The sequence below is a fragment of the Acromyrmex echinatior genome, chromosome 2 (assembly GCF_024713525.1).
Source record: "Acromyrmex echinatior isolate Ae372 chromosome 2, ASM2471352v2, whole genome shotgun sequence".
In the NCBI taxonomy this organism is placed as follows: Eukaryota; Metazoa; Arthropoda; class Insecta; order Hymenoptera; family Formicidae; genus Acromyrmex; species Acromyrmex echinatior.
Window position 1 is genome coordinate 645,001 of NC_141853.1, and position 26,511 is coordinate 671,511.

The 26,511-nt window shown below is 33.7% G+C and overlaps 1 protein-coding gene across 7 annotated transcripts in view; it reads right to left on the minus strand.

Annotated features, from left to right (window-relative positions):
• Window positions 1–26,511, minus strand: part of Rbp6 (RNA-binding protein 6) — a 748,725-nt gene that overhangs the window by 2,373 nt on the left and 719,841 nt on the right. For 3 of the 7 annotated variants that reach the window (XM_087403537.1, XM_087403542.1, XM_087403541.1), the window contains 3 exons: window positions 12,390–12,494; window positions 11,251–11,316; window positions 5,858–7,346 (listed from right to left, as the gene is read on the minus strand). In XM_087403537.1, the coding sequence (XP_087259663.1) occupies window positions 7,009–7,346; window positions 11,251–11,316; window positions 12,390–12,494 (509 nt within the window). In that variant the 3' untranslated portion in view covers window positions 5,858–7,008. The other 4 variants (XM_087403538.1, XM_087403540.1, XM_087403539.1 and 1 more) reach the window with 4 other exon arrangements.

Below are 26,511 nucleotides of genomic sequence, written 5' to 3' on the forward strand. Positions count from 1 at the left end.
GAATATCTATTTTGTAATTGCGAAAATTTATAAATTTTTCTAAAACAATTGATATAAATTCAAAATTTACATACATATACATAATTAATCATATATACAGTATATACATGTATATACAGTATATAAATTAATCATTTAATAATTAGTAAATTATTTTTAACGGCAATTAAATAGACATGGCTCGGGAAAATATGTAATCAATAACCACTAATCATAATTGAATATGAAACCAAAATATATATTAATAGAGAAAATATATTTGATTAACAAATTTAACATAATTTTGGTATGTACAATTTATTTGCATATGTTGATAACTTAATATATCACCGTAATAGCCGTTAAAAAAACTGTTTAAATTCCACTTGTGAACACATTTCATTTATTATGTGGCGAATGTATTGCATTCAATTTAAAATATAGATTTATTGGCTGTTCTTCAGTTTTTACTGTTACAAATCAGTCAATGAAGAAAAGTAATATTACAGTCACAAATTATCACAATTTTACAGCACATTAATTTTCTTTTTCTTACGATAATAGCCGATATTTTTATTCTAGCAATTAAGATTTGAATCTTCCATTCTTATAAGTAAATGAAAGATATTTTGAATCTATCTTTTTTTTTGATATTTTGTTCATTACTTTCAAAATCTAAAATATACGCTAACTTTCGTGTTTATAAAAAAATGACTTTTATTAAATAATAATTATTTCAACAAAGAAAATTTCATTTATACTTTTGATTAAAAAAGGCAATTGTTCGAATGAAGTCGATCGCTTTTTATATCTTCTTATGCAATATGCCTATTTTGAACATTTGTTTGAAAATATCACGCTCCCTTCCATATTTTATCATTCTCTGGGCTATAACGGGATAGCATCGTTCTCTTTTGTTCACAAGAGGATAGGCGGTGTACAAAACGTTGGTGACACACGCGATCGCAGTTTGCCCACTTTGTCTCTTTTCCCAGTCTCAATATATTGTTTTTTTTTGTATCTTCAAACGAACCGAGTTTTACGTCGCGCGCATAATTTAGGAACTTAAGAATACTGTCACTTCTTGTCGATATACTTTAATCTCCGCCATCTTGTCGCTGTACGTCTCTTTGTGGTCATGAAAAAGTATTGCTAACGTTCTTTAAGAATTGACTCGTTTTACACGCATTATTATTAATTCTTTTCTTTCCTTGCGTGCACGTTTATCAAAAGAAACAAAATGACTGCCGTTCCACGTGACGCACGTATCCAATTTAATAAAATTATTTCTCTTTTTCTCTTTCTCTCTTTTTTTTGTTTACCCTGTTGTTTAATGCAATAATAATAACAGCACGCATATAATAATCGCGTATATAATCGTCGTTTATATAATTATAATTCATCGATCGACGCTCTTTCTTGTGAATTTAATTATAGTAATGATAATATGTAATAAGGAACCATTTATTCTGCGATATCAACGAAACGCGAATGTCCCAGTCGTATAAATTACGCGCATAATTTATTAGGGGCGATGTGGCCCTTGTTACCAGAAAGAAGGGAGGAATTTCTCGTAAATCCTCTGCCAATGCGATGAGACCTTTTGCACTCGTACATTATGTATTTTTAACGCACTGCCATTGTACTATAATAACAGCTGTATAAGATTTCTTTTTATGCGTGCAATTTTTGTTTTAAAAATAAAAAAATTTAATACCTTTACAAATAACGTGGAAGAATCTATAATTTTCTATCTAGTTTGTTCTTAGAATCCAGTGACATTTTGTCAGTTACCGTTATTAAACGATTTGCATTATTATGGTTTATATGTTACAAAAGAATGCACGCATAATAAAAATTCAAGTATTTGTATCAACATCGATTATCATCAATCGAGATAAACATGAAATTTCCTTTCCTTGTCTATATTATGTAGCTAGAAGTTTAATCTAGAAGATGATATTAAACCGATAATTCAGAGTTAATTGAACGAGACCGTTGATGCAACTTGCAATTAGCCTATGAATGTTAGTAATTAACTCGGTGATGATAGCCATCCATTGAAATGGACCTTCTCGTCCGGTTATTTAAAGAAATAACACTACATGTCGATCACTCTTAATCGTCCAGGAAGCTCTCATGTGACTTGAATAATCATTTCTATTCTCACGCTAATTGAAATTCCTCTCGTCTTTCCGCGCAATATCGTAAGGTCACGGCAAAGTTAACCTAAACTTCAATTACCAATAATCCATTAGAATCTATCCAATCTTCACTCATTCACTCATCAATTGGATTGCGTTATACAATATAAGTTAAGTGATATTATCTGAAAGAAGGAGAAGTGATCACAAGTCACACAAGTTAGAATACGGGAAAAACGACTTCAGAATGCAACCTTTAGACTGAAGCATCATTTTATTTGTTTTATTTGTTTTCTGCATTATATTAATCGTATAACGTAGTCCAATTGAGACTTGGATCTCAAAAAGAGCCTACCTCTCGTTTTTACGTCGAGTGGACCTTGGGACTCTCCTAATATCCGAAATATTACTGGAAGCGCGATGGGACGCAACATCCGATGTCCAGCCATATTTGCGATATATAGATTATAATATAATATTCACTCTCACGTTTATGTCTTTCCTCGCTAGCCCATTTTAGTCCCTATATCTAATCGCGGCCGCAATTAACGGTTACGCATTTTAATCCTAATGGGTAACTCTTTCGCACTCTCATGCACACTCTTATCGTCTTTCTTCCTATTTCCTTTCGCGCTCGGTCTTTCTCTCATATAACTTTAGATTTTTATTTCTCTTTTTTTCCTTTCTCCTTCGATCGTCCTCCCGTTAAATTAGCGTTTGAAGCGCATTGTCGACCGATGCTTCGTATATCGCGGACGAAGATTACGCGACATTTTTCTATGTATATTTTATATACTACCTTTTCTCAACTCGATCCTTTACCGATCGTTTGATCTCCCGCTGTATGAATCTTAAGTTTGCACCTATACGTTGGTTATCACCGACGCTGGTTAACTAAATTTCTTTGCTTGTCTATGTGTTGTAAGTGGAACTATAATCTAATGAAGAACCATGAATCGCTAGACTCACACGCCAATCAGAGCTAATTAAGCCAGACTATCGGTGTAACTCAGCCTTAGACGATTAGACATCGGGGATGTGGAGGGTGTGTTATAGCTTTTGTATGTACGCGTGTGCGTGAGTGTCGTGTGACGTGTGTCGCGGTTATTTGCCACTAAAAAAAAATTCATATCTTCTTTCTCTTTGATCGCATCGGCTCGTTTATAGGGTCATGCATATACGGCATTATTTTAAATTAATTATATGGTAATTTGCGTATGATACGCGTAATATACGTGTATATATATATATATATATATATGTATATAACGAGGGTTACTGCACGTAATCGGTTTTAAAGCTATACAGCGGCCGATTAGAGTCAAAACAGTCATTGTCAGGCGCCTTCGAAAGCTCCAAATGGAACTGAAGTGAACGTTCGGTATTAGTCAGAATTACAGAGTAGTATAAATCAACGTCATTTACATCCTGATTTTTCTTCTATTTTAAAAAGAACATTGTACTGTCCAGTGATGTCGTCGTAATGTAGTTTAAGTATTTCTAATATAATGAAGGAATTTTATAACTTTCCAAAACTACTTAAATTATCATAAAACATAGTATTCTTATCATCCGAGATTATCGGATTTTAATAACGGCTGAATAAATAATAAAATTTTGAGTAGGTTCAATAAATAAGTGAGTTGAGTTTGAATTATATTTCTATAAACGCATGCATCAAACAACAGTTACGTTATCTATTGGAATATAAATGGTAGATTTTGTCGGTAAAATGTAGCTAGAGAACGTCCACTATTCTGTGATCCTAACAATATCATCCACTGTTCCTTCTTTCTGGAAATCTTCCGATGTTGCGCATCTCATCGTTTGCCTCGTCGGCCCGAAATTCGACGGCAGCTTTCTCGCGCGTGTCTCTCTTCCATCTTCCCACAAATAATGCTAACAGCGTGACATCAAGTATGTAACACGCCTATGTAACTCCCTCGCTCGCTCGCCGCTACATCTTTCTGCATTATTTCGTTGCGCACCCGGGAAAGCAGTACTGCGACAGGACAGGAGAGAAGCACCGTTTCGCCATTTAGCCAGCGAAAAGGCACGTTGGGAGAGAAGAAGGAGTTTGAATCTGCATGTACAGACGTAGAGAAAGGGCAGCAAAAAGGATCGCTTGATTTATCCGCTCTACTTTTTCATCTACTTTCATTCCCTCTTCTCCTTTTCTCTCTTCTCCGCGTCATCGTTACCTCTCTCGGCCGCCATTTAACCCTCTTCAACCCTTCCCGCATACAATTAAAACTTGAAAGCCCAGAAACAAAGTCTTTCCCAGGTGTGAACGCACGTATGTGCCTATCATTATATAATGTACGTGGGCACGCGTGGTGCACGGCGCTCGTTAATAATTGCAATCGCCAATAATCATATAATAATTAATAATTATTATTAATATTCGTGAGAGTTGGTATCTCTTCTGTTTCTTTAACTGCCTTAAATACTAGAGGTCATACGTTACCGTCTATAATAATTATCAATTATTTATATATTTATATATATATATATATATATGTATGTGTATATATATATTTATATCTTTATATATATATATACTATTTATATATATTCTAGACTTAACCGCTTAAATATTTAGCAATTAATAATATTAATTTAATTTATTATTATATTATTATTTCTTTTATTAATGTCGGAGAACGGGCTGGCGTCAATACGCAGTTTCGGCCATAACTAGCCTATTGCAGCGCGCGTTGTTACCTCTTCCTGTTTCTATCTGACGGTCGGTCTTCCTGTCGCTTTTCTCGTCTTTTTCCTCTGGCCTACTCTGGACGTCTTCCCCGTTGCGCGTCAGTTTTTTTTCCGTTACTCATCAACAGGATTAATTTTCTTCTCTCTATCTATAGTTGCATCCAACTGGATTCGACTAATGCTCTAAATTCTTTCTTAATGCATTATTGCATATTCGCGTAATATTACATCCGGTTATTTACAATCCGGATTTCGAAGTTGCATCGATTGGATCTTATTTAATAGTTGCCTTCTGTTCGACATTATCCGTTTTTTAATATATTGCAACTTTTGATCATTATTTATATCTTTGTATCTATACAGTAGGCGTGTTATTTTTTTCGTCCAGAGATCGTCCACTGTTTAGCTGCCTCAAATCGTCCGTGTTGCTTATTATATCAGGCGACCGTGCTGCGTTCTGCCGTCTCGTCCATCCTGACGAAAAAGAATTAAAAGTTCAACAAGTTAAAATTTGTCTTCTGAAAAAAGCGACCATCAGTTTTGATTTCAAATGGACTCATACAGCCGACGTAAAATAAAAAGGGACCTAAAATTTCTTTCTAAAGACATATCTGAATCTTGTGAGTGTCTTTTAGATGTGTAAAAATTAAGGAGTGTCTATTTTTATATGAATCGTTAAAAAAAATACGGTTTATTTTATCATTCAGTGTTTTTTTTTGTTATTGTTTCAAATATTATAGAATTGTTTCCCATCAAGATAATGTTATATCAAAAGTTTGTAAGATGGGAGAAAAAACTAAAACTATTTAGCATATTGTACAGTAATGCTAATAAACGTTCTTGTAATCGCCAATAATCATGTAATAATTAATAGAATGTTCTTAATAAATTTATCTCGACATAAAACGTAAATACAACTGGACAAAATATTGGCGACAGCACACATACCTGTTATTAGGTCTTAACAAGGCTCAATGGTAGCCATTAGTGAACGCCGCTGGTATTAGAGGACCCTGGAACAATACAATATATCGGTCTCATCAACCTTCCCATAAAAATAATGATTATTACACAAGGGTGAGCATAAAGATAAACCTTTACGTTTGCCTGCATATCTAAAATTGCAGCGTGCAATTGCGGTACTTGGCCTTTGAGGTTACAAAATCTTTTTTTCTTTTTTTCTTTTTTGCTGTTTCTCAAAATTCCATAATATATGTAGATACTAATAAGTGACAAAAATGCAAAGAATAATACGCGAAGTGATGTTACATGGGTAGAGTCTTGGATATATTAAATATATTGATATTGCAAAGAATGAATGGATTAGATAAATATTAAATTTATTTTCGATACAAGCCAATGTAATAATTGTCATACTATACCTGACGGACCAGAGATGTATTCAGAAAATATAGAATCAGAATATAGAATGTATAAAGCGTATATAATATGTACATAGAAGCAATCTTCTTTTGTGAGATTGATAACCGGTTGCATTAAATATAATATATATTCGCAAGAAGATATTGTATCTCCACATTTGCTTGTTATAAATGCATAAAGCTGATGAAAATTGCAATATGGAACGAAGCGATAAAGAGCTTGGTCGAGGATCAAATAATTCTTTAATTTTGCAATATTTTTTTACATTAGTGTAAAATTCATTTCAAACTTTTGCATGCGACATAAACGTTTAAAGAAAAAAAAATATGAATGTACATTTTTTGCATGAAATTTATCTGGATAATTTGTTTGTTTCATCAGTCAAATATTTGTTGAGAAACGTTTAAATGTCGAGAATACATTTGAGCTATTGCATTTATTATAATTAAAATGCGATGTAAAAACTTTCTTTAATTAGCTTTTTTTTTCATAATTGTTTCCAACTGTTACTTCTTCTGATATCTTCCGGTTTAACCTCGCATCTGTTAATTAAAATGTTTTAAAAATTTTATTTAGTCGATGAAATTCAATTAATGAAACTTGTGAGGAGAGAGAACAATTCACTTGTTGTGGATGCAATAAGAGCTGTCGTGCAGCTTATGATGTTAGCGATAGAACAAATTAGAAGTGAGTAAATCATTGCTGCTCATCATATATATAAAATATAATACGGAAGTATCAGACTTTTAAAAATTCGACCGGGCCTCTTTTATCCTTTCGTTCCATCTTATAATCGGGAGGGGCCCGATCCGATGAAGAAGAAAGGGGGAGCATTAAGTGGACTTACGGGACTGTAGTTGAGCGGGGCACGGGATACGGCGATCGCGGGGAACGCGGTCGTGGGGGGCTGCGGGCTAGCTGCGGCCTGGACGTAGCTTGCGACTGCGGAATCCGCGGCTGCGGCTGCTGCTGCGGCGGCGGCGCTCGAGCTGTACATGTCAATCGGGCCCGGTGAATTGGCCGCCGGGAAAGATCGACCCTGCGGCCCACCGTGGCCGCCGGCCGCGTGCGGCGACGCCGGTGGGAACCCGGCCTGCGCTGCGGCCGCCTGGTAGTTGTTCATCACTGCAACGAACCCGCGTCAATCTTCACCCTCTTATCCCTCTTATCCGATCGAACGGACTTGACGGACTTGACGTCGTTGAGTCTTGACTCTTGAGACGAGAAGAAGCCTCACGAGTGAAGCTCTTCCTCGCCTTCCGCGAAACCCGCAAAAAACGCCAAGACACTTGGAAGTTTCCTTCCGAATTTAGATTTTTGTTGTTAAAAAATGCCAATAATAATTATTCTTTAAAACATCCCCAATTACTGCGGCCCAGTTTATGGATAATACAATATAATCCACTGTAATTTGATCATTCTTGTAATAACATTATCGTTTTACATTAATATCAGTTTTTTATTTATTTTCATTATCCGAAAGAAAAGTAATTTTTCTTACAAAGCCAATGTATGAAGGTTCAGCTTTGACTGTGTCAGAGTAGTTGAGGACAAAATCTAAAAAGATGTCATCTCTTTTAACCGTTAAATAACTGCAAATTAAATTATCATTAAACCGCGTTTAATTTTCAATCCTGTAATTGTAGCGTAAACTGTTTAACAACAATTAAACATCTGAGTGACAATTATGAGACATGTATATTCGGATTGTTTCATTCTACCCGCGATAGCGATACGAGCGTTGCATGCCTTATCCTTTTTAGGAATCTTTCATGCAAGTACCTTGAGGCACGTTGCTCCGCCGTTGGCGTTTACCCCTAGTTTTTAGTTTTTTCGTCGCTTTCCGCTTACTAATATCAAACTCATTTCAGTTGTATAATGATACGCTCTAGCAGGTTAAATCTCATTAGAGATAAGGTTCTTTAACTCATATATATATATATACTATAGTGTGATGTTCGTTGTAACGAGCTCACGCATTCGTGCACAAATGAACGACGACAATCTCTGGTCTACATTTTACTGTGCATGTTAAATGACCGCGCGTTTAAATGATCACGTAAATGATGCCATTATATCGATGAGTACGTATCTCGTTTGCACACATTGAATACAAGGAAAATGATAGAGTCCATTGAACGAGTATTTTCTCGTAATTTCATTTGGAAAAGAAAAAGGAAGGAATGAAAGAAGACACTCATGAAGCGCATTGCAAGGCAACCTTTACATACGATCATAGAGATAATAAGAAAGCGCCTTGTACATATATATGTATGTATTGTACAACACGTCAATGGGACAAGCAACGCAATCGCACGAGGCAGTGACGGCGATCGACTTTGAAAAGTTACGAGATACAACAGGCTTTCGACTACGATTACTGTTCTAATGTTTGGTTCGTACGAGGGTTGATTTTCCTTCGTGCTCTTGAGAAGTCAGACGCAAAAGTTAACAAGGTTCGTTCGATAGAAAGACTAAGCGACGAAAACTAAACTTACCCCATTTCGCGATCAGCTCTCGAAGTAAAGACCCCGTGAGATTACAACGAGGGAAAATCAAATATGAAACGACACTATGATGCGGATAATTACGAAATTTGGTGCGTTGGGAGATAAGTTAAGCATTTAATTGTATCAATACTTTTTAAAAATAACATATGCATTTTTTTTTGTTATTGAATAAATTTATATATAAATCTGAGAATTGCTAAAATAGAAATAATAAATTATTTCATATAAATATATATATACTTCGTCGATTATAGCGAAAATAAGGAAATTCAAAAACAATTTTCTATTTCTTTTAAAGAATTTAATAAAATAATCTTGTTCTCCCTTTTGCATCAAATTCAATTGTTGGCAAGAAAAAATAATATTAATTATTGAAAATAATATTAATCTAATAAATTAATAAACAATACTAATCTAGAGCTAATTTTTCACAAATAATTGTGCATTAAATAATGTTCTTTCTAATAATATAAATCTTTCGGGTATCTTTCATTTTTTACTATGCTTTTGTCTGCTTTTGCAATTGGAATATTTCGTGCAGTAAAACGACATGGGAAATATGTGTAACTTCTGCGAACTTTTTCTGCACGTTAACGAATGATATTTGATACATAATGCGCAGCAAGGATTAAGTACTAATGCGATTACTATGTTTATAGAATGTTCGAAACTCTCTTTCTAAACCCTGCCAACAACTGCTCTTCGTTCCCATACATACAAAAGTAACAAGGAACGAAATCATAGCGAAACTACTCTACGCTACTTTCGAAGCTGTATCACACACAGGAAAACAGTGTCTCGGCGTGTCGTCCGCATTCTGAAACTTTAGTACTCGTAAAAACTCTGACAGATAGCCAATAAGAAGCGGCGGAGATTAATGCATCTGACTCGAGCAATTCCGTATATCGCGCTCACGTTGTTCGCGCGCAAGAGCTCGCGTAAATGTCATACGGTACGTACTTTCGGATTAACGGCGGTCACGAAAGCGAAGGAAGAAAAAGATGACGAGAAAAACAAGAAAGAAGAAGAAGAAGAAGAAAAAGAAGCGAAAGAAATAGCAGAGGAGAGAGAGAGAGAGAGAGAGATCATAAGCGGGCGGTACGCGAAGAATTTGAAACTCTCGAGGCAGGCGAGGAAAAGAGAGACCGATGCGGTGACGACGGGGCCACGGGAAACCGAAAACGCGTCCCCGGCGTGGCGTATAATCTAAAAACCCATTCAGCTTTTAAACTCTTGACAATGGCGGCCGGTTACAAAGTTTTGTGCTGGTACCATAGCGAGAGGAAGGCGCGTAGGGATCGTAGGGGGATCGGAGGAGGAACGAGCGTGATTCAAAAGTTTGATTTATTTGAGAGAAGATTGCGGACGGCACGACGCGACGGCGGGCAGATCGGGGGCAGATTCTAGATGGGGAGTACGACGAAAAAAAAAAAGAATAGAAGAACTACAGAGGCGTATTTTGCTGCCGGCATCCCGGCGCCTTCGTATGTGTGGCGCTTCTCTTCGGGAAATGCCTGCATGCCGCTCGATCGCTTCTTTTCCTTCCGTTCTCCCGCGTCTCATCTCCGCGATTCGACAGGAAGTGATGATCGCGTGATAACAGAGAGATGAAAAGTAATGAGACGGTATCTGTTTAGGATTCAATAATATTTTTCTTTAGGAAATGACGTTATTTTATAACGAGATGAAGGAAGGTGTATAAAGAAACAGGAAGTTTTCGTTAAATTGAAAAATTATTCGTCTCTGCTTTTATTATCTGGCAGAATAAGCGACAAGATCTCACTTACTTTATTGATATTCCGAAAATAACATCACGAATGACGTTATTGACTTCCTACGATAGTTTCCTTTGATTGGTTAAGATTTATATATATATACATATATATATATATATATATATATATATATATATATATACATATGTGAGTACATATAATGCGGTAGTTAATAAAATATTTCTACGTATAATAGTCATGCACAGTAATGATATCAATCATGCACAGTAGCCATGCTTTCAGTTGTTCGCGTACACGAATCGTAATCGTCTTCTGAAATTACAGACATTAACCGATCGAAATCTTTCTCCGACTATTATTATTTCACTAAATGGAGATTGATTCTTGAGAATTAACATGAAATGATAAAATTTGAAATCTTAAAGGATAACGTTTCGCAAAATTATCCATTTCCATATTTAGAAGTAGAATTGAGTTTGAGAGAATATCGCATCAAAATACTGGACGTATTAAAATGAGATGGCAAAAGCAATGATTGATTCAAACGTAATATTCCATTTAATGTTTTATTCCGCAATATTCCGTTCATGCGACCGTGAGTATTCTTTCAAAGATATTGCGCACAATCCTTACTGCTTGCAATCTCGCGTGACTAGTTAACGAAAAAGCCATCATAGCCGAAATTGTTTGCATTTCTGAGCGAATCGATCGCGACGCGACGAAGCGAGTTGAGAAAGCGCATTACATTCGCAGTCAAAGAGAAGAAAAACTTTTAAAACGTACCAGAAAGTGCTTGTGTAAGTAAGGGCGTGTTGTTGTTTGGGGTGAGTTGTCCATTGGTTAGATCCACTGAAACATAAAACTTCGGTCACAACTGCGCTATACTTGAAACACACGTAGGTATGTGCTGCTGCTATTCATTTTCGTCGACTATCACTCGGCAATAGTCTAAAAGCTAATATGTATATATATATAAAATATACATATATATATATATATATATATATATATATATATATAATATATGCATACATATAAAAGGAAAAAAAAAGAAAAGAATAGAATAGAGAAATGATGACGCCAGATGGACGATTGAAGAGAGAATAGACGCAAAAAAGTGATTTTTCTGAATGTGTTGCTTTGCCAATTGTCTCTCTTGTTTTCGAGTTTCGTCCAAGGATGTTGACAATCCTCGAGTGCATACGTGCCTTCTGCCTCTCGTCTTTGACACATTCAAGCGTGAAAAGTGGCTCTTAAACATTCGTATACAGACACCGTGGTTCTTCTATCGCGAAAAATTACATTCGACGGATGAGTTCGCGCGTGTAAGGAAACACGTTGGAAATAACGGAAGCGCCATACATTCGCCGAAAAGTGTGACAGGTGTTTTTCTCTAGGCACTCTAGAAAGCTCTTGCTCGTATCCTTGGTATCAGCTTTCTCCATCGGGCGAGGATGCTCGAAACCGCGTTGGCGTTTACTGCCACGACTACGGTTTCGATTCGGATGCATCGGCTGGCTGTGGCAATAATGGAACCTAGGAGTATCGATCGCCGTTGAAACTACAGTGCGAGAGACTCCCTAGAGTAGCACTCGATGCATCGAAATGCACTTCGGTATTAATATGCATTTTCCATACGGAATAGACGAAGGCAGAAACGAACGAAACGCGATAAACGAGGTGGAACGATTCAGGGAGAATTCTCAAGAAATGGTTGTACTTCGAAAGATCGCGCATAAGGGATTTCTGCAGATAGAGATAGAAAGAAAGTGAAAAAGATGTGAGAGAGAAAGAGAATGAGAGAAAGAAACGGATGATGGTGGAAAAAAGATACGTATGTAAAAGACAGATAGGCAAACGAAGAAAGAGAAGGAGGTGTTTCGAAGTGCGTATTTCGAACAAAGTGAATGTCGACTTCATACATTTCTTTCGGAGTGCATTGCGTTGGACGTGTTGCATCGGCGCCTCTGTATACGCGCGGCCTGCATTCTCACTTCCTGTTCCGTGGTAGTACACCGCCGGCACTCCTAACATTAATAAAGAACAAGAAGAAAGCTGAGAATGATGAGAAACAAAAACGGGGACGGGGAGTACGATCTGTAATGCGAATTGTTATCATGACTAAGAAGAAACAAAGATTTATGTTACCGTACTGCGTGAATTAAATAACACATTGTATTATTGCGTAGAAGCATTTCTATGCTAAAATTTAAGTTTGACAACGTGCGTACCTGCGTGACTTTGTACATATAGAAAGATATCATTCTATTGCTAAGAAGACTCTCTCTTTTATTATTAAGTAACGGTTATCTTTAATAAAGAAAATTTTCTTGGTAATAATCATAAAAAATATATTTATTATAAAGTTTAAAAAATTCGTTACTATTATGTGCTTAAAGAATTACTTTCTTCTAAAGAACGTTATAAAATTGATCGAAAAAACGACTTTAAATAATAAGCGAATTGAATTCGTTTTAATTTAATAGTCTTAATTGAAGTATTAAACTTATTAGGATTTTTTTGGAATATATTTTGCATGTATTTTGACGATGCTTGTGACGAACTTATTATAGATTTGTGAGTATGTGAACTTTTGAAATATTTGAAATAAATAATTATTATTACGTACAGTATATGTCTTTCTGTGTGTGTAGATATCGTAATATAAATATATTTGATAATTCATATTCAATATTTAAATTGCATTTATATTGTCAAGTTATAAAAAACACTGTAACGTAACATATGATAACATAAATTATATTTGCTAATTGAAATATTTAAATTGCAATTGTTAAAGCAAAAAGAATTCTTTTATTTCTTATATTTTCTATTCCATTTCCTCTAACGTTAGATTAGTTTTGTAATTACACATTTTGTATGTATATCTTTATTACTTTCTGTATATACATATGTTTTAGCTAATAGATTAGAAAATATAATTTAAATTTATCAATTTTAATTCGATTAATTGCATCTTATTGAACGATGCGTGGATATTATTAGGTACATATTATTAGATTGTTTCATTCTGTTATATTGTTAATAACTTAACTAAATTGCGATTTGCAAAATGAATATTATTGTCACGCATTACGAGAACATTAAAAAATTAAAAGGGAAATCACACTTATAAAAGATTAAATAAAGCATTTAAGATTGTCGTCAAATGTAAACGTGTCAGCGAAAATACTGTCTCAATTTAGTAGATATTACTTTGTGGTATGTGGCATATGGGAGCATCGTGGAAAAACTGGAAAAATGCAAATAAGAGATGCAATGGAAATAGCTAGGAATAGAAGCGGGTTAAGCTTGTATATATATATATATATGTACGTATATATTTTTCATATCCAGATGGATGTTCACAACGTAAAATGCTAAAGATTAATTTCTCAATAATAGCATTTTTTTCCAATCAATACAAAAGTCATAGAGAACGCAAAAATTTTATATACATACGCTCATTAAATCTCAAATTAAGAATAATTATAATTATACAATAGTATTCGAATTTTAAATACTTTCAAATAAGAATAATTTTAGTAAGTCAAATTTTAGGAACGTATATATAAATACATAACGAATTCTCATTTTATTTTAAATAAATTTTAATTAAATAATTAAAGTATTTAATTTAATATAATTAAAAAAAAAATAACGTCAAAAAATGTGCGATATTACAAAAGGCGACGATAATTTAATAAATCGTATATAATAAATAAATCGTACATTGATATGTAATTAAAAATGTAGAATATGAAATGAAATTACAACTATTAATGCTAAATTAAAAATAATGTTACGCATATATATATATATATATATATATATATATATGAATGATTAAAAATTATTTATTTAAATTCGGTCTTTAATCTCCAAAAAAATTCGTCGGATATATTTTTCTTGTAGGCTATTTCACAAAATTATAACAAGTTGTATCTTCATTGTACCTATTTTATGCAAGTAACTTAAAATATCACAGAATTTCATCTAAGAACACCAAATCTCAATAACAAATATTAGCAAGTATTTTATCTTGAAAAAAATTAGGTTTATTTAATGAATATTGATACAGAATTCATATTATAATACACTGAGAAAAATGGTCTAGTTGGATTAAATAGTGATTTTGGTGGAAAGTGGAAATCAGAATTTTCTGGTAAAATCTACTAGAATTCTAGTTGAAATAACTGAAATTCTGATTGATGTAATTATTCTGGAAAAAAATACGAATTTTATTAGATTTTACCATATTGTATCAACCAGAATTCTAGTAAATTTAACCAGAAAATTTTGATTCATCCATTTTCAACCAGAAATTTTTTCAGTGATACAACTACATACTTTTTTAATACAAAGTATTATAAATTAAAATTAAAAATTATGAAAGAAAGAGTGCACAAGGAGAAGAATATTTCCGTTTCTTCTGATATTATTTAATGGATATTAATTAATGGAATTTTGGTGTTTCTAGAATTAAATGGTATTCAAAGCAAAACAAGAAGCGGAAATAACTCTTTAACATATTACGCATAAGCGATTATGTGCAAAGTGCAATGTGTATAATTTGAGAATGGAATCGGGAATATGAGAATACTATTGAAGATCAAAATCATATTTTTGATGCATCGTTAATATGAGGGAAGAGAATGGCCCTTCTCTCTCTCTATATATAATATATCGTCGTAGCGACATGTTTTCATGGAGAAGCCTCGTTTTGGGCGTGCAACTATCGGCGCTGATAACGCGATTGCGAGAGAGGGTGAATGGACCATAAATCGTGGATCGACGTGATTTGTATGGGGTATCACGGCGCTTAATGGTGTGGCTTGTCTCTATCGACATGCTCTGACCGGAAGTTCCGAGCTGCCATAGTTAGAGAGAAACACTCTGTAGACCTGTCCGCCGTAACCTGACGATTTACGTGCATTCATATCTTTTCGATATTTGGCACCATGAATGAATCGCGTCCGAGAGAATGTAGATATGTAAATTAAAAAAAAAAAAGTTTTAAATTCAAAATAATTTGGAGAAAATTAGATGAAAATTTGAAATGGAAGTACAATGTATTTTCTATAGAAATCAGATTCATATATCGGAATCCGATTTGAATTATAAATCAATGCGGCGAAAATTATTTGTACAATTAAAATATAGATATATTCCTAATGATACGTAGTTTCAACTTATGTTAACAATAATGTGCTTTATGAGGATTAAAATATTTTCTTCGATATTCTGTGATTTATATTTTCGTTAGAAAAAAAGGGAGGTAACAATGAAACGAGGGAGAAAAAAATATAATAAATATTCGAAAAGTGATAAAAAAGAGGCAGAAAGAGAAGAGTGTGTCGCGCGTGAGTCTCGGGTCGGACAGGTTGACGAATGAAACGGAAATCCTTGCCAGCGGGCGTTTATCGGAAGTTTCATAAAAAGAAAGGGGCCGCACACGTCCATGTCCAGCCCTCGAAACGGGTGCGGCTTCCGGATTTCGCGACAACCGACGGCTGTACCGATAGCTTTTTGGGGTCGTATCTCGATCCGGCCAAAAATAGCGATACACATAAGCACACATGTATATCCCATATACACAAGTGGTCAGATACGTATATACAGGGTACTTCGGAGATTGCTCGCTTTCTCTAAACGACAAATATTGGGCGGACGCAAAAGATGTTAGAAGTATATTTAATATTGTAATCGTAATGTTAGAAAAGTAATTATTGTACTTAATGTCACGAAATGTTACATCATTATATTACGCTTAAATTATTATATATGCAATTGGTCAGTGATGATTTAAATTGCAAATAAGGTATGAAATCATATTTTGCAGGTAGATTCAAATAGAACATTTTATAATTTGATATTGTATTACCGAGATACACAATATCGAAAAAAGCTCATGAAAATAAGTTGAATATACTCTCTTACGAGATGTTGGAATGAACATCTCTAAATTCTTCAAAAATTCTTTAGCGGATAAAAGCGTACGACCTCTGGGGCACCTTATATAAATACGTATATACTAAGTATATACTAAGTTTGTCCGTGGAAATCCTTATTGCCTGGGTTTGGCCGTCCATCGAAACGACCGACGCGTAGGGATCTAGGCCAAGAGTTCATCTATTTCGAGTGAATCTCCAGCTGACGTAAACGCGATCGAGACTTTAGATAAGGACTTCGCGCCGCGAAATCTAGGGGACTCCGAGTAGTGTGAAACTAAGCTTTGAGTCCCCCAAATTCTGACTCAAAGTTGGTTGGGTGGGAAAGTGAGGGATCAGCTGAAAACTACCACCAAAATGAAGAACGACTTGTAAAAGATGTATCAATACGTCTGTCATGAGATAATTCCGTCCTGAAAATTGATTCTGCTCGAAATTGAAGACTTATCGAGAGAGCTTATACATATTTTGAAACAAACTATAAGGTTTACCTATAATTTTATCTGTTTAATCTGTTTAATAAATTATTATTTATCTGTTTAAAGGGCTTCAATAAGAAACTGCACGTTGTATGAAGATAGAAAAAAAGTTTTTTCCTTGGGATATTAAATATATCTTTAGATGTAAGATATATTTTTTCTGTAGAAATTATATTTGCTTTTCTTTTAAAAGAAGCAATATCAATGAGCAATTTGTAAGCGCATATTCTTACAAAAGTTTGAAAGTTTTCTTTCTTCTCCTTTTCTTTCTATCGCAAATTAAGGGACAATAGGCAACCAAATGATAAAAAAAGTAATTGCAAATGTAATAAGGGTTATTTTATGTTGCGCCGTCACCATATTTAGAATATTTAAAGATTCTTCTAATGAAAAAGAATGAAAAAGTATGAAAATGATTAATTAAATGAAGCATTACCAATCAGCTTGTTTCCATATTTCAGATGCATATTCTACCTTTTATATCTCCTAATTCTTTATCATAAATAAGTAGAGTGCATGTTTAAAGAAAATATATTATATGTTAGGTAAATGTTATTTCATAATGCAAATATATGTGACATAATAATTGCATAAGTGGAACGCACTGCAAATGGTTAGTATTTTTCAATCAATTACAAAGGAAGATTTTAAGATATCGAAACCTCTAAAATCCCTTTGATTCGTTTTGAACACGCAACACAAGTATGCAAGAGATTTAAATGTATGAGGACAATCCTATACAAGAGCGTACACCACAATGTTGATCCGCATAACAACCATATTGAAGCGGACAGATTTTAACCATTGTAATAACAAGAAGTCTCTATCTCCCATAACTAAAGAGTGAAATGCATAACATCTTTGACGAAGCAACACATTGGTCGAATCATGTTGTTAATTAACATCATACAATTAAAGACGATTATCATAACGAGCAGTTAATTCGCGCATCCATGCTCGGTAATGACGGAATTATTAAACAATGTATTAGGTTAAGCAAATTAGTAGATATTTTCCGGATGGCAAAATCGTTGGAATTATCCTAAACTACACACACGTGTTAGTGGGCTATATGCCGATAATAATCGTAACTTGTACATATTGTAGGCAAAATATATAAATATATCATCGTAACAGATTGAAGTTTCTAAACTACGAGCTCGTCAGTATGTATCACGCTGCTAACTCTAATTAGCATTCTAATGCTAGCGGTCAAATAAACGGCAAGAAATAACGACGTTCGGGCTATAAGTTTTACGACCGTTTCTAACTCAGAGATACTAGCCGCGAATACAGCAGGTGTTTATACAATTGCGTAGGGAGATACAAGGAGAGATGGACAATTAAATTGACAGACGGACACACGACACACAAAGAAGATCACTCTCGTTCTATCTACGTCTAATCTACTGTTCTATGAATTCTACACAGAAGCCGCAGGCGAAACGTCGCAGCGAATCGCCTTACCGCTTATCAAACAATATTTTCGAAAAATCTACTTCATCTATATATAAATGTAACTTATTATAAATTCAGAACAACACTCAAAAAACTTGTCATACACGAAGATACTTGTTACGCTCGAGGTAGACTATTTTAACTCGGATATGTAACTATAACCTAAACATCTTAGCTGAGATTGCCAACTACGTTCTTGATAATAAATATCAATTGGTGTAATTTAATGTAAAAAACATTTTTCTCGCGTATTTTGACAATATCGTATTAAAGTATATGGATATGTTATTATCATATGGTGGAAATACGATAAATTTTCGATAAAAGTTATGAAAAATATTAAAAGTGTAAGTAAGCATTCCCAGTGTTAACTCTAAATTATTTACTCTCAATATTAATTACAAAGATTAGTCGACAACAATCTGTTTTGTACTACAAACTGCTTCTAACCAGAAACTATATATATATATATATCATCGTTTAACTCGATTTATCTAAATTGTCTACATTTTTGTACCACCACGGGAAGATCGGAATGTATCTCTTTCAATAATAATACTATCGTTTTCGTTTAATTACAATTATCGTTTCAGTCTGCATGTTTGATAGTTGATAAAATAAGCAATCGACCCGTTGTGGTTAAACTAGGCGTTTGTACTAGACAATATATATTAATTAATATCACTTTATATATACGGCGATGTTTCTAAAAGATAATAGGTGTAGCTAGATGGTAGATTACTCGCCCCTAGGTGACTGCATCTTCAACGACGTCTTCGTCATCGATTTCGGCAATGGTTCCGTCCCGGACGCCTTCCCTCCATTTTTTGCGATATTCAACTCGAATTCGTTTGCCTCACGAAAAAACTGACCCATAGCCGCGCAACGTAATGAGCAAAATCGTGCGGCACGATATTACGAAAATAATAATAGAAAGCGTGAAAATAATAAAGATATTTCAGAGCTTATAAGAAAAAAAATATATACATACAAATCATACAACGTGTAAAAGATTATGGAAAATATTTGTAAACTAGAGTAGCCCTTTGATACATTTAACACTCTCGTGTAACACTTTTGATGGGCTATGGGTCGCGCGGGAAGATCAAGAGTGCTTTTACGAGACTGATTTCAGTTTTCACTAGAACTACATACAACCAGTTTGGATACATGCAAGCGTTGCTCCAACCGGCGCGCAAAGTAGCGGTCAACAGTCAAAGAGTGATAAATATTCATAAGAATAGAATGCTCAAAAAGATATGAATATATACATTTATTTCTTTGATTAGTAAAAAGGTTCGTATTCTCTTAACTATAACAGTCTAGTCCTGAATCAATTGTCTAATATAAAGATCACCTTTAATGTCAGCGTGAGATGAGAATCTGATGACCTCGTTTAACGTTAAATACCGCACGAAAATACGAGCTAAAGTATCGAGTATCGATAGCTTTAAAGCAAGCTCTGTAAGTTGAGTTTTTCGGCATTTTGTGACCGGCCGCGACTTCGTTTTTACTTTAAAGAGAATCCTTTCCGCGGAACATTAAGGTTAAGAAAGAATCTATAGTCCTTTTGTCATGCGACGTGTTATGTACACAAATCTCCCGTAACACACTCTTTCAAACAGACCTATAGACATCAGGCTAAGTTCTAGTGAAAACTAATGTTAGGCTCGAGTACTCATATGGATAATAGAACGATGGAAGATTTGGATATAACTATGTATACTATGAGCTAGGCAGCCATCCAACACCAGTACGATATATGGAATTTAAACGTATATACGTATACGTAGAAATCAAAATGGCTCTCGTTACTTGTTAGACTATTCTAAACACTAAACGTATATTTATATGTATATATAAATATATATTGAAAGACGTCTGACCGATCAGAGATTATCTCGATACGTATTCATGCGGTAAATACGAGAATATCGTGATGTGTTATCAATTTTTTTGTATTTGTTATATGAGTATCTAGGTGTTTCTGAGTTGAGCAATATGTGCACTGATTCTATTTTTGAAATACAGAATTGCAATTCGCCATTTGTTTGTACGACAGATTATATATACGGAATGCCCCGAGAAATATATGCGATACAGCACGGTATTATATCTACCGAATAACTCTATCAATATTCCATTGAATAACTTGACACATATTTCTGAAAATAGCTTCAATACATATTTATGACTCAGAATCGTATGAATATCATAAAGTTTTTTTCGAAGTTAAGTAAAATTAAATAATCAGTTGATTGTTGATGAAAGCAAATTGTTTTTGATACAGTAATTTTCCCTGCAATCAAGCTACATAAGAAAAGAAATTTGTTCCGAGAAACATTTTATTAACAAGTCATGGTTAAATATTAACATTTCTCTCTATATAGGCATGTCTTTTACCGTAGTTAGAATTGTTTTACGGTAGAGTTATCGAAGAAGCGAATTAGGTTGTAAAAAAAATCAACTTTCTTTTGGCGTGTAAAATAGCGATTAAGAGCGGCTTCAAAGCAGATTTGAAAACATAGATACGTAGTAACAAATGTAAGAAGAACAAACCAAACTCGAGGTAGAGGCAAGAAACTAATTCAAACTTTTACTGCTGCAGCGAAATCGTATAAGGCTGTGATTTACATCGCTTCTTCGATACTTACCCTTTGCCAATCGTATTATTACGTCGATTGAAGAACCAATTATTCCCTTAATGAAATTGTAACGCAATAAAATATCTCATGCCGTTACACGATATGGCGCGGCGGTCATTTTTTGTGACGATAAAACTGGTTATCGGGCGATCATATTAATTCATTTTAATCGCCTGTTCGTTGAAAGCACCGATCATCCGATTCCCAATTTAGTGGAAAGTATAACGTAATATTAACGTAACGATACACTGCACATATATCACATTACGCGACCTCTATATATACGCAGATTTATTTTAATATGATAGAACACGTCTATAATGATGGAACTAATAAATTGTTAATTGCCATAGATTTTGTACCAATTACAGAATTGATAAGGTTCTTTGAATTTCATATACAAATGTAAATAGAGATCGAGATGAATTTTTGCAACGATTTTTATAGATAAAGTATACGTTAAATTGACATAAAGGAAGTAGGACGACGCGGATATTTTAATAATACGTATCCTATATTTTCGCCGCGAACACGAGAGAGAAAGAAAAAGATGACATTCGTATGTGAATCGATCGGTTTTTAAAATCGCACGTGGTGAGAAAGACGAACGAGACAAATACAGATCGCGTAGACGATACAACGAACAACGGATGCACAACTAATATACGATTTTCTGTTTCCTAAGCATTCCATAAAAATAGATATATAGAATATACATATGTATATTTATATACGAAAAGAGTTCAACCAATAATAAACACTATCGGTGACAATACTCGAACTATGGGTACCTAAAGTAACTAGATAGCAACAATGTCTCGTATTCAATCAGCATTAAGTAATGTATGAGAATGATAGTGATGTGAAATTGAATTCAGACCAAGCAAGCGAGTACGAATAAACATGAATAAACAGTTTGTTTCAATACTGTACTGCTGGCACTGTTTGCATTCATTGAAACAAGTTATTCATTCGTGTCTGTTCGCTATCGTCTACTTGGTTTGGATCCAGATTAAGAAAGTGTTGATTTATATGTTTTGAATAATTAATTCGTTAATCATTAAATAAATACAAGCTATCAATGTATAAATACCGCCAATGAGTAATGAATTTTCATAACAATTTTAGCAAAAGTAAGAATTCGAATACTGAATTTTAAATATATAATTTAAGGATTCATCATTATCAAAAGCAGACAAAATATCCGGTTGTTACGAATATCATCAGTTGAGAACGTAGTAACAAAAATAATAATATTAGAAATATATTTTAGAATCAAGAAAATATCTTTCGAATTTCAACTTTCGATAGTATATCATTATAACTTATTATTAAATTTTTCTCATAAATAATTTTAAAAATTTTCTAAAATAACAACAGTAGAACATTAGACATTATAAATTTTCAAATTCATTCACGATTCTTATGTACGAAAAAAGTTTTGATACGTATAGCGATGTTGAGTATAGTGTTTACAGTGAACTGACAATGAGTACGTATGTGTTTGTGCAATACGTGAACGTGTATGTGGAATCTGGGTATGTACTACGTACTACGGATTACGGTTACCGTCAACACGAGCGAGAACACGAGAACTTGGTGGAACAACCTGGCACTTTGGGGTTGAAGCTTACCGGTGCAACCCCCGCTGGGGCTCACGGACACTCGGCCTACCCTTGGCCCCACTGCGCGGTACACGACCGCTCCTACCCAACAAGAGACATCACCGATCTTACATGATATAGAAATGTCCGTCAATCATACTAAGATAATTGTATCATCTATTGATAATTGGACAATTTGATGCTGGATTAAGTTTCGTACAAAACTCGTAATCAAATTCAAGTTTTCTTTGCGTCATTATGTGAAATTACGTTATATATGAAAAAATAGATATCTTTTATAATGAAATCTATAAATGTAGATGTCTATAAATGTAGCAAAAATGTTTATTCTTTTGCTTATTCTTATAATTTTTTAATTTTTCGAAAAAATCTAACACTTCAATCTTTTTTAAAATTAATTGCGAATATAAAAATATATCAAGTATAGAAATATATATGTACAAATTGAATGAATTATATTAATAAATAAAAAAGTTCGTGATTGTGTACACGATGCGCCTACGGTCTATAATTAAATGAGAAATACAAATATGTACATATGCATATTAAAATTACCGCTACATAAACATCTGCAATTGCTGTTTTAATAGCATTTTATAAATATGAAGAAAGTTCTCTATACTAGATTCTCAAGATTCTCTGTACATAAATCTTTTTTGCTTTTTTATTTATATAATTTATGTCTTATACCCAGAAAAAAAATTTTCGATTAAAAAACAAATTTGTTTGAATCAAAGAAAGGTGTGCATTGTTATATGGTTAAAGAAAAGTTTCTTTAACCATAATTAAAATCAAGTAGTTATTTTTTAAAATCAAATAAATTCTTTTGAATGTTTCTTAAAATCAAGTAAATTTTTATTTTTCTCAAAGGCATTTTCACTTCAACTTAAAAAAAATCAATGAAAGAAGACGATTCCTTTAATTTAAATAATTTTTCTCTGGGTATACAACACACTTAATTCAGCACCGTATATTCCACATTATGCTTCTAGATAAAGTACTTCGTACTTGTGATATTTCAATTTTTTCAAATGTCCTATTATCTATAAGGTACACGATGTCAATAGAAAGAGAAAGAGGAGAGGGGAGAGAGAGAGAGAGAGAGAGAGAGAGAGAGAGAGAGAGAGAGAAAGAGATTGGGTCTTTTCATTACCACAAGTTTCCTTCACATGTGCACCCTTAATTGAGGGGATGGGCGGAATAAAGGTATAAATCTACTTAGGCCTTTTTTTCGACAATTTCGAACAATAGCTTTTTCATGTATTATTGATTGTAATAGAAAAATATTATAACAAGTAACTTCTTAAAAACATTACATAAATTCATTTGATATTGTATCCATTTGTGTATAGTAAAAAAATAGCGTTATTTATTTTAGTTTTTATTAATATCAAGACTTTGTAATTAGGCCTTTATTCCGCCCATCCCCTCAATTTGAAGCTTTGGCTTCAAATTGTATTTAGAAGCATATTACTTAAATGTCAGAATATATATTATTTTGAAGTTGAACTTCAATATACCATATATAAATAATATCTGATTTAATTAATTTTTGAAATTTGAAAGAACGTCTTATGTATTAGAGATATTACATCAACTGTTTCTCATGAAATTATAAATCAAATTGTACTGATCTATGTGAGGTGACACCTAGCTCATAGTAGAGACTCAAATTAAAGCATGTTATATATCATTGGTTGTGCTACAAGAAAGATAGTAAGAGTATCCTCGTTAAGAGAAGAGGTGCATTTGTTTTATCTTTTTTCCTTCTTCCAGCACATATAGTATCGAGAAATTCTGTCTTGTGTTTTTTCGTTCATTGCGTGGTACTTTTTATTTGTTACAGACATTTACTATTCATAATTCTTAGTCGTTATAATAATAGAGCTCCAGAGAGAATCGTTACATAGTGGTGTTAATATGTATATACGCGCGTGCGTAAGTGAACTCACTCTGTCATTCAGTTCCAGAGCGATCTTTGACGGGCATCAAGTGTTACGTTATTGAGTACCCACGAGACAATTACAAAACTTTCGCGGCTGCAAGTTCTCTCTTCGTCACCTTCTTACTCATCGTTACTTATCGTTGGTAATATAATTAATCGTCCGAGCCCTCATCGATCGCCTGTTAAATTAATTACTTTCACAAGTGTGTTTTCTCTTAAGGCGCGTATAGCGCAAGCCGAGGAAAGAAGCATCGTCGGAAGCATGTTTCATTCTACACCGTTCGAAATCTTATGCATTAAGAAAGATTGGCGATTGTCGAATAAGACGATTTTCGCGTGCAAGAAAACTTGAAGAGATTTTCTGAACAACTTGTAAAAATCTCATTTATACGGTAATAATAACTTAAAAAAATACATCCGTTTGTGTGAATTTTACAAAGTACAAATATTCTAAGTGTGCGATTATAAAATGAGCTCACTGAATACCAGTATTTTTACCAATCGTTAATCCATAAGTACCATAATAGAGTCTTATGTAATTCAAGTTTCATTGTCTTGCATTCTGTTGGATTTTCGCTTTTTGTATTAAAATATCTAAAAAATTGTTCTTAAATATGCTTTTGTATGACAATTCTTAGATTAAAAAGTTATGTGAGAATCGTTATAAATAAATGTTAGAGGAAAAATATTAAGGAACATTCTTATATGTATTAAATAATAGTCACAAAAATGTTACATATTTCAGTAAAAATATCATAATTTTTATTCTGGTACTTAAGGATTAATGAACGCGTTAGAAGTTTGTTGTTTAAAAACAAAATGAATATTTATTGAACTTCTCCCATTTCCTAACCCTTAATTGACGTTTTAATTTCAATCCCAAGCGTAACCCGCGAGTCAATCGGCTTCGGAACTGCACCTTTCTGCTCTCACAACATTATATTATCTTGGACGGTATATTTTCTCATATTTCAGACATTCTCCAATTGCTTTTTAATTTCGCGTATTTCATAGCGACGTTCTTCAAGTAGTCTTGCGTGGTACGCGCTTCAGCATCGTTAGATTATTTTCTCTGTGAGTGCAAGTGGCATCGTGAGAGTCATTCTCGGGATCGGGCAAAGTATTATTTTTATCCACGCGCGATCATAATGATTTAACAACAATCTTACGAATAGCAACAATCGGACCATAGCTCGGTAACGTTAACCGCGCTGTTCTGAGAAAATTTAAAGAAAATTTCGACATTTACTTATGCGAAAATGTACACCTAGACAAAGTGAAGTTTATGAAATATACAAAAGAATATCACTTATCGCGAGATTTTTTGTTTTCGGACAGGACAGTGACGTTAACGTGAGCGAACTATAGCCGCGCATAAAAGTATCAATAATATTATTTAAGCATTTCGTGTCGTTAACAAATGTATAAGCTCGGGACATAAATGTCTCCTCTTGGATTTGGCTTACTCCTTATTGTCTCGCTCATAAACTCTAATTGTAAGATATGCATTCGCATCACGCGTTTAGCACTGGATATAACTGTCTGCTGTTTATTATTAAACAAGCACTGGATCTTTAGCAGTAGATGTAATAGTTTGATGCTTAGAGGAATAACAATACTGAGGTATAATTTAGATAGATAATTACATATAAACAAAGCTCAAAATTAGGCAACCTTTTATCTCTAATTTAGTACAACATTAAACACGAGCTTTACAGTACACAAATTGTTAAAACATTTTCGACATTTTAGCACTACATTCCTAATAATATATTGAATGCGATTTTCATATATACATAGATTAAACATAATTGAAAATTAGATGGTTGCATTACGGCCAATAAACACAGCGCTAAACCGATAAGCGAATGCAAGCCTTTAACAATTTACGTTTCGGCAACTCGCAAAAATGATTCCAGCGAGACAATTCGCGGGAACGAG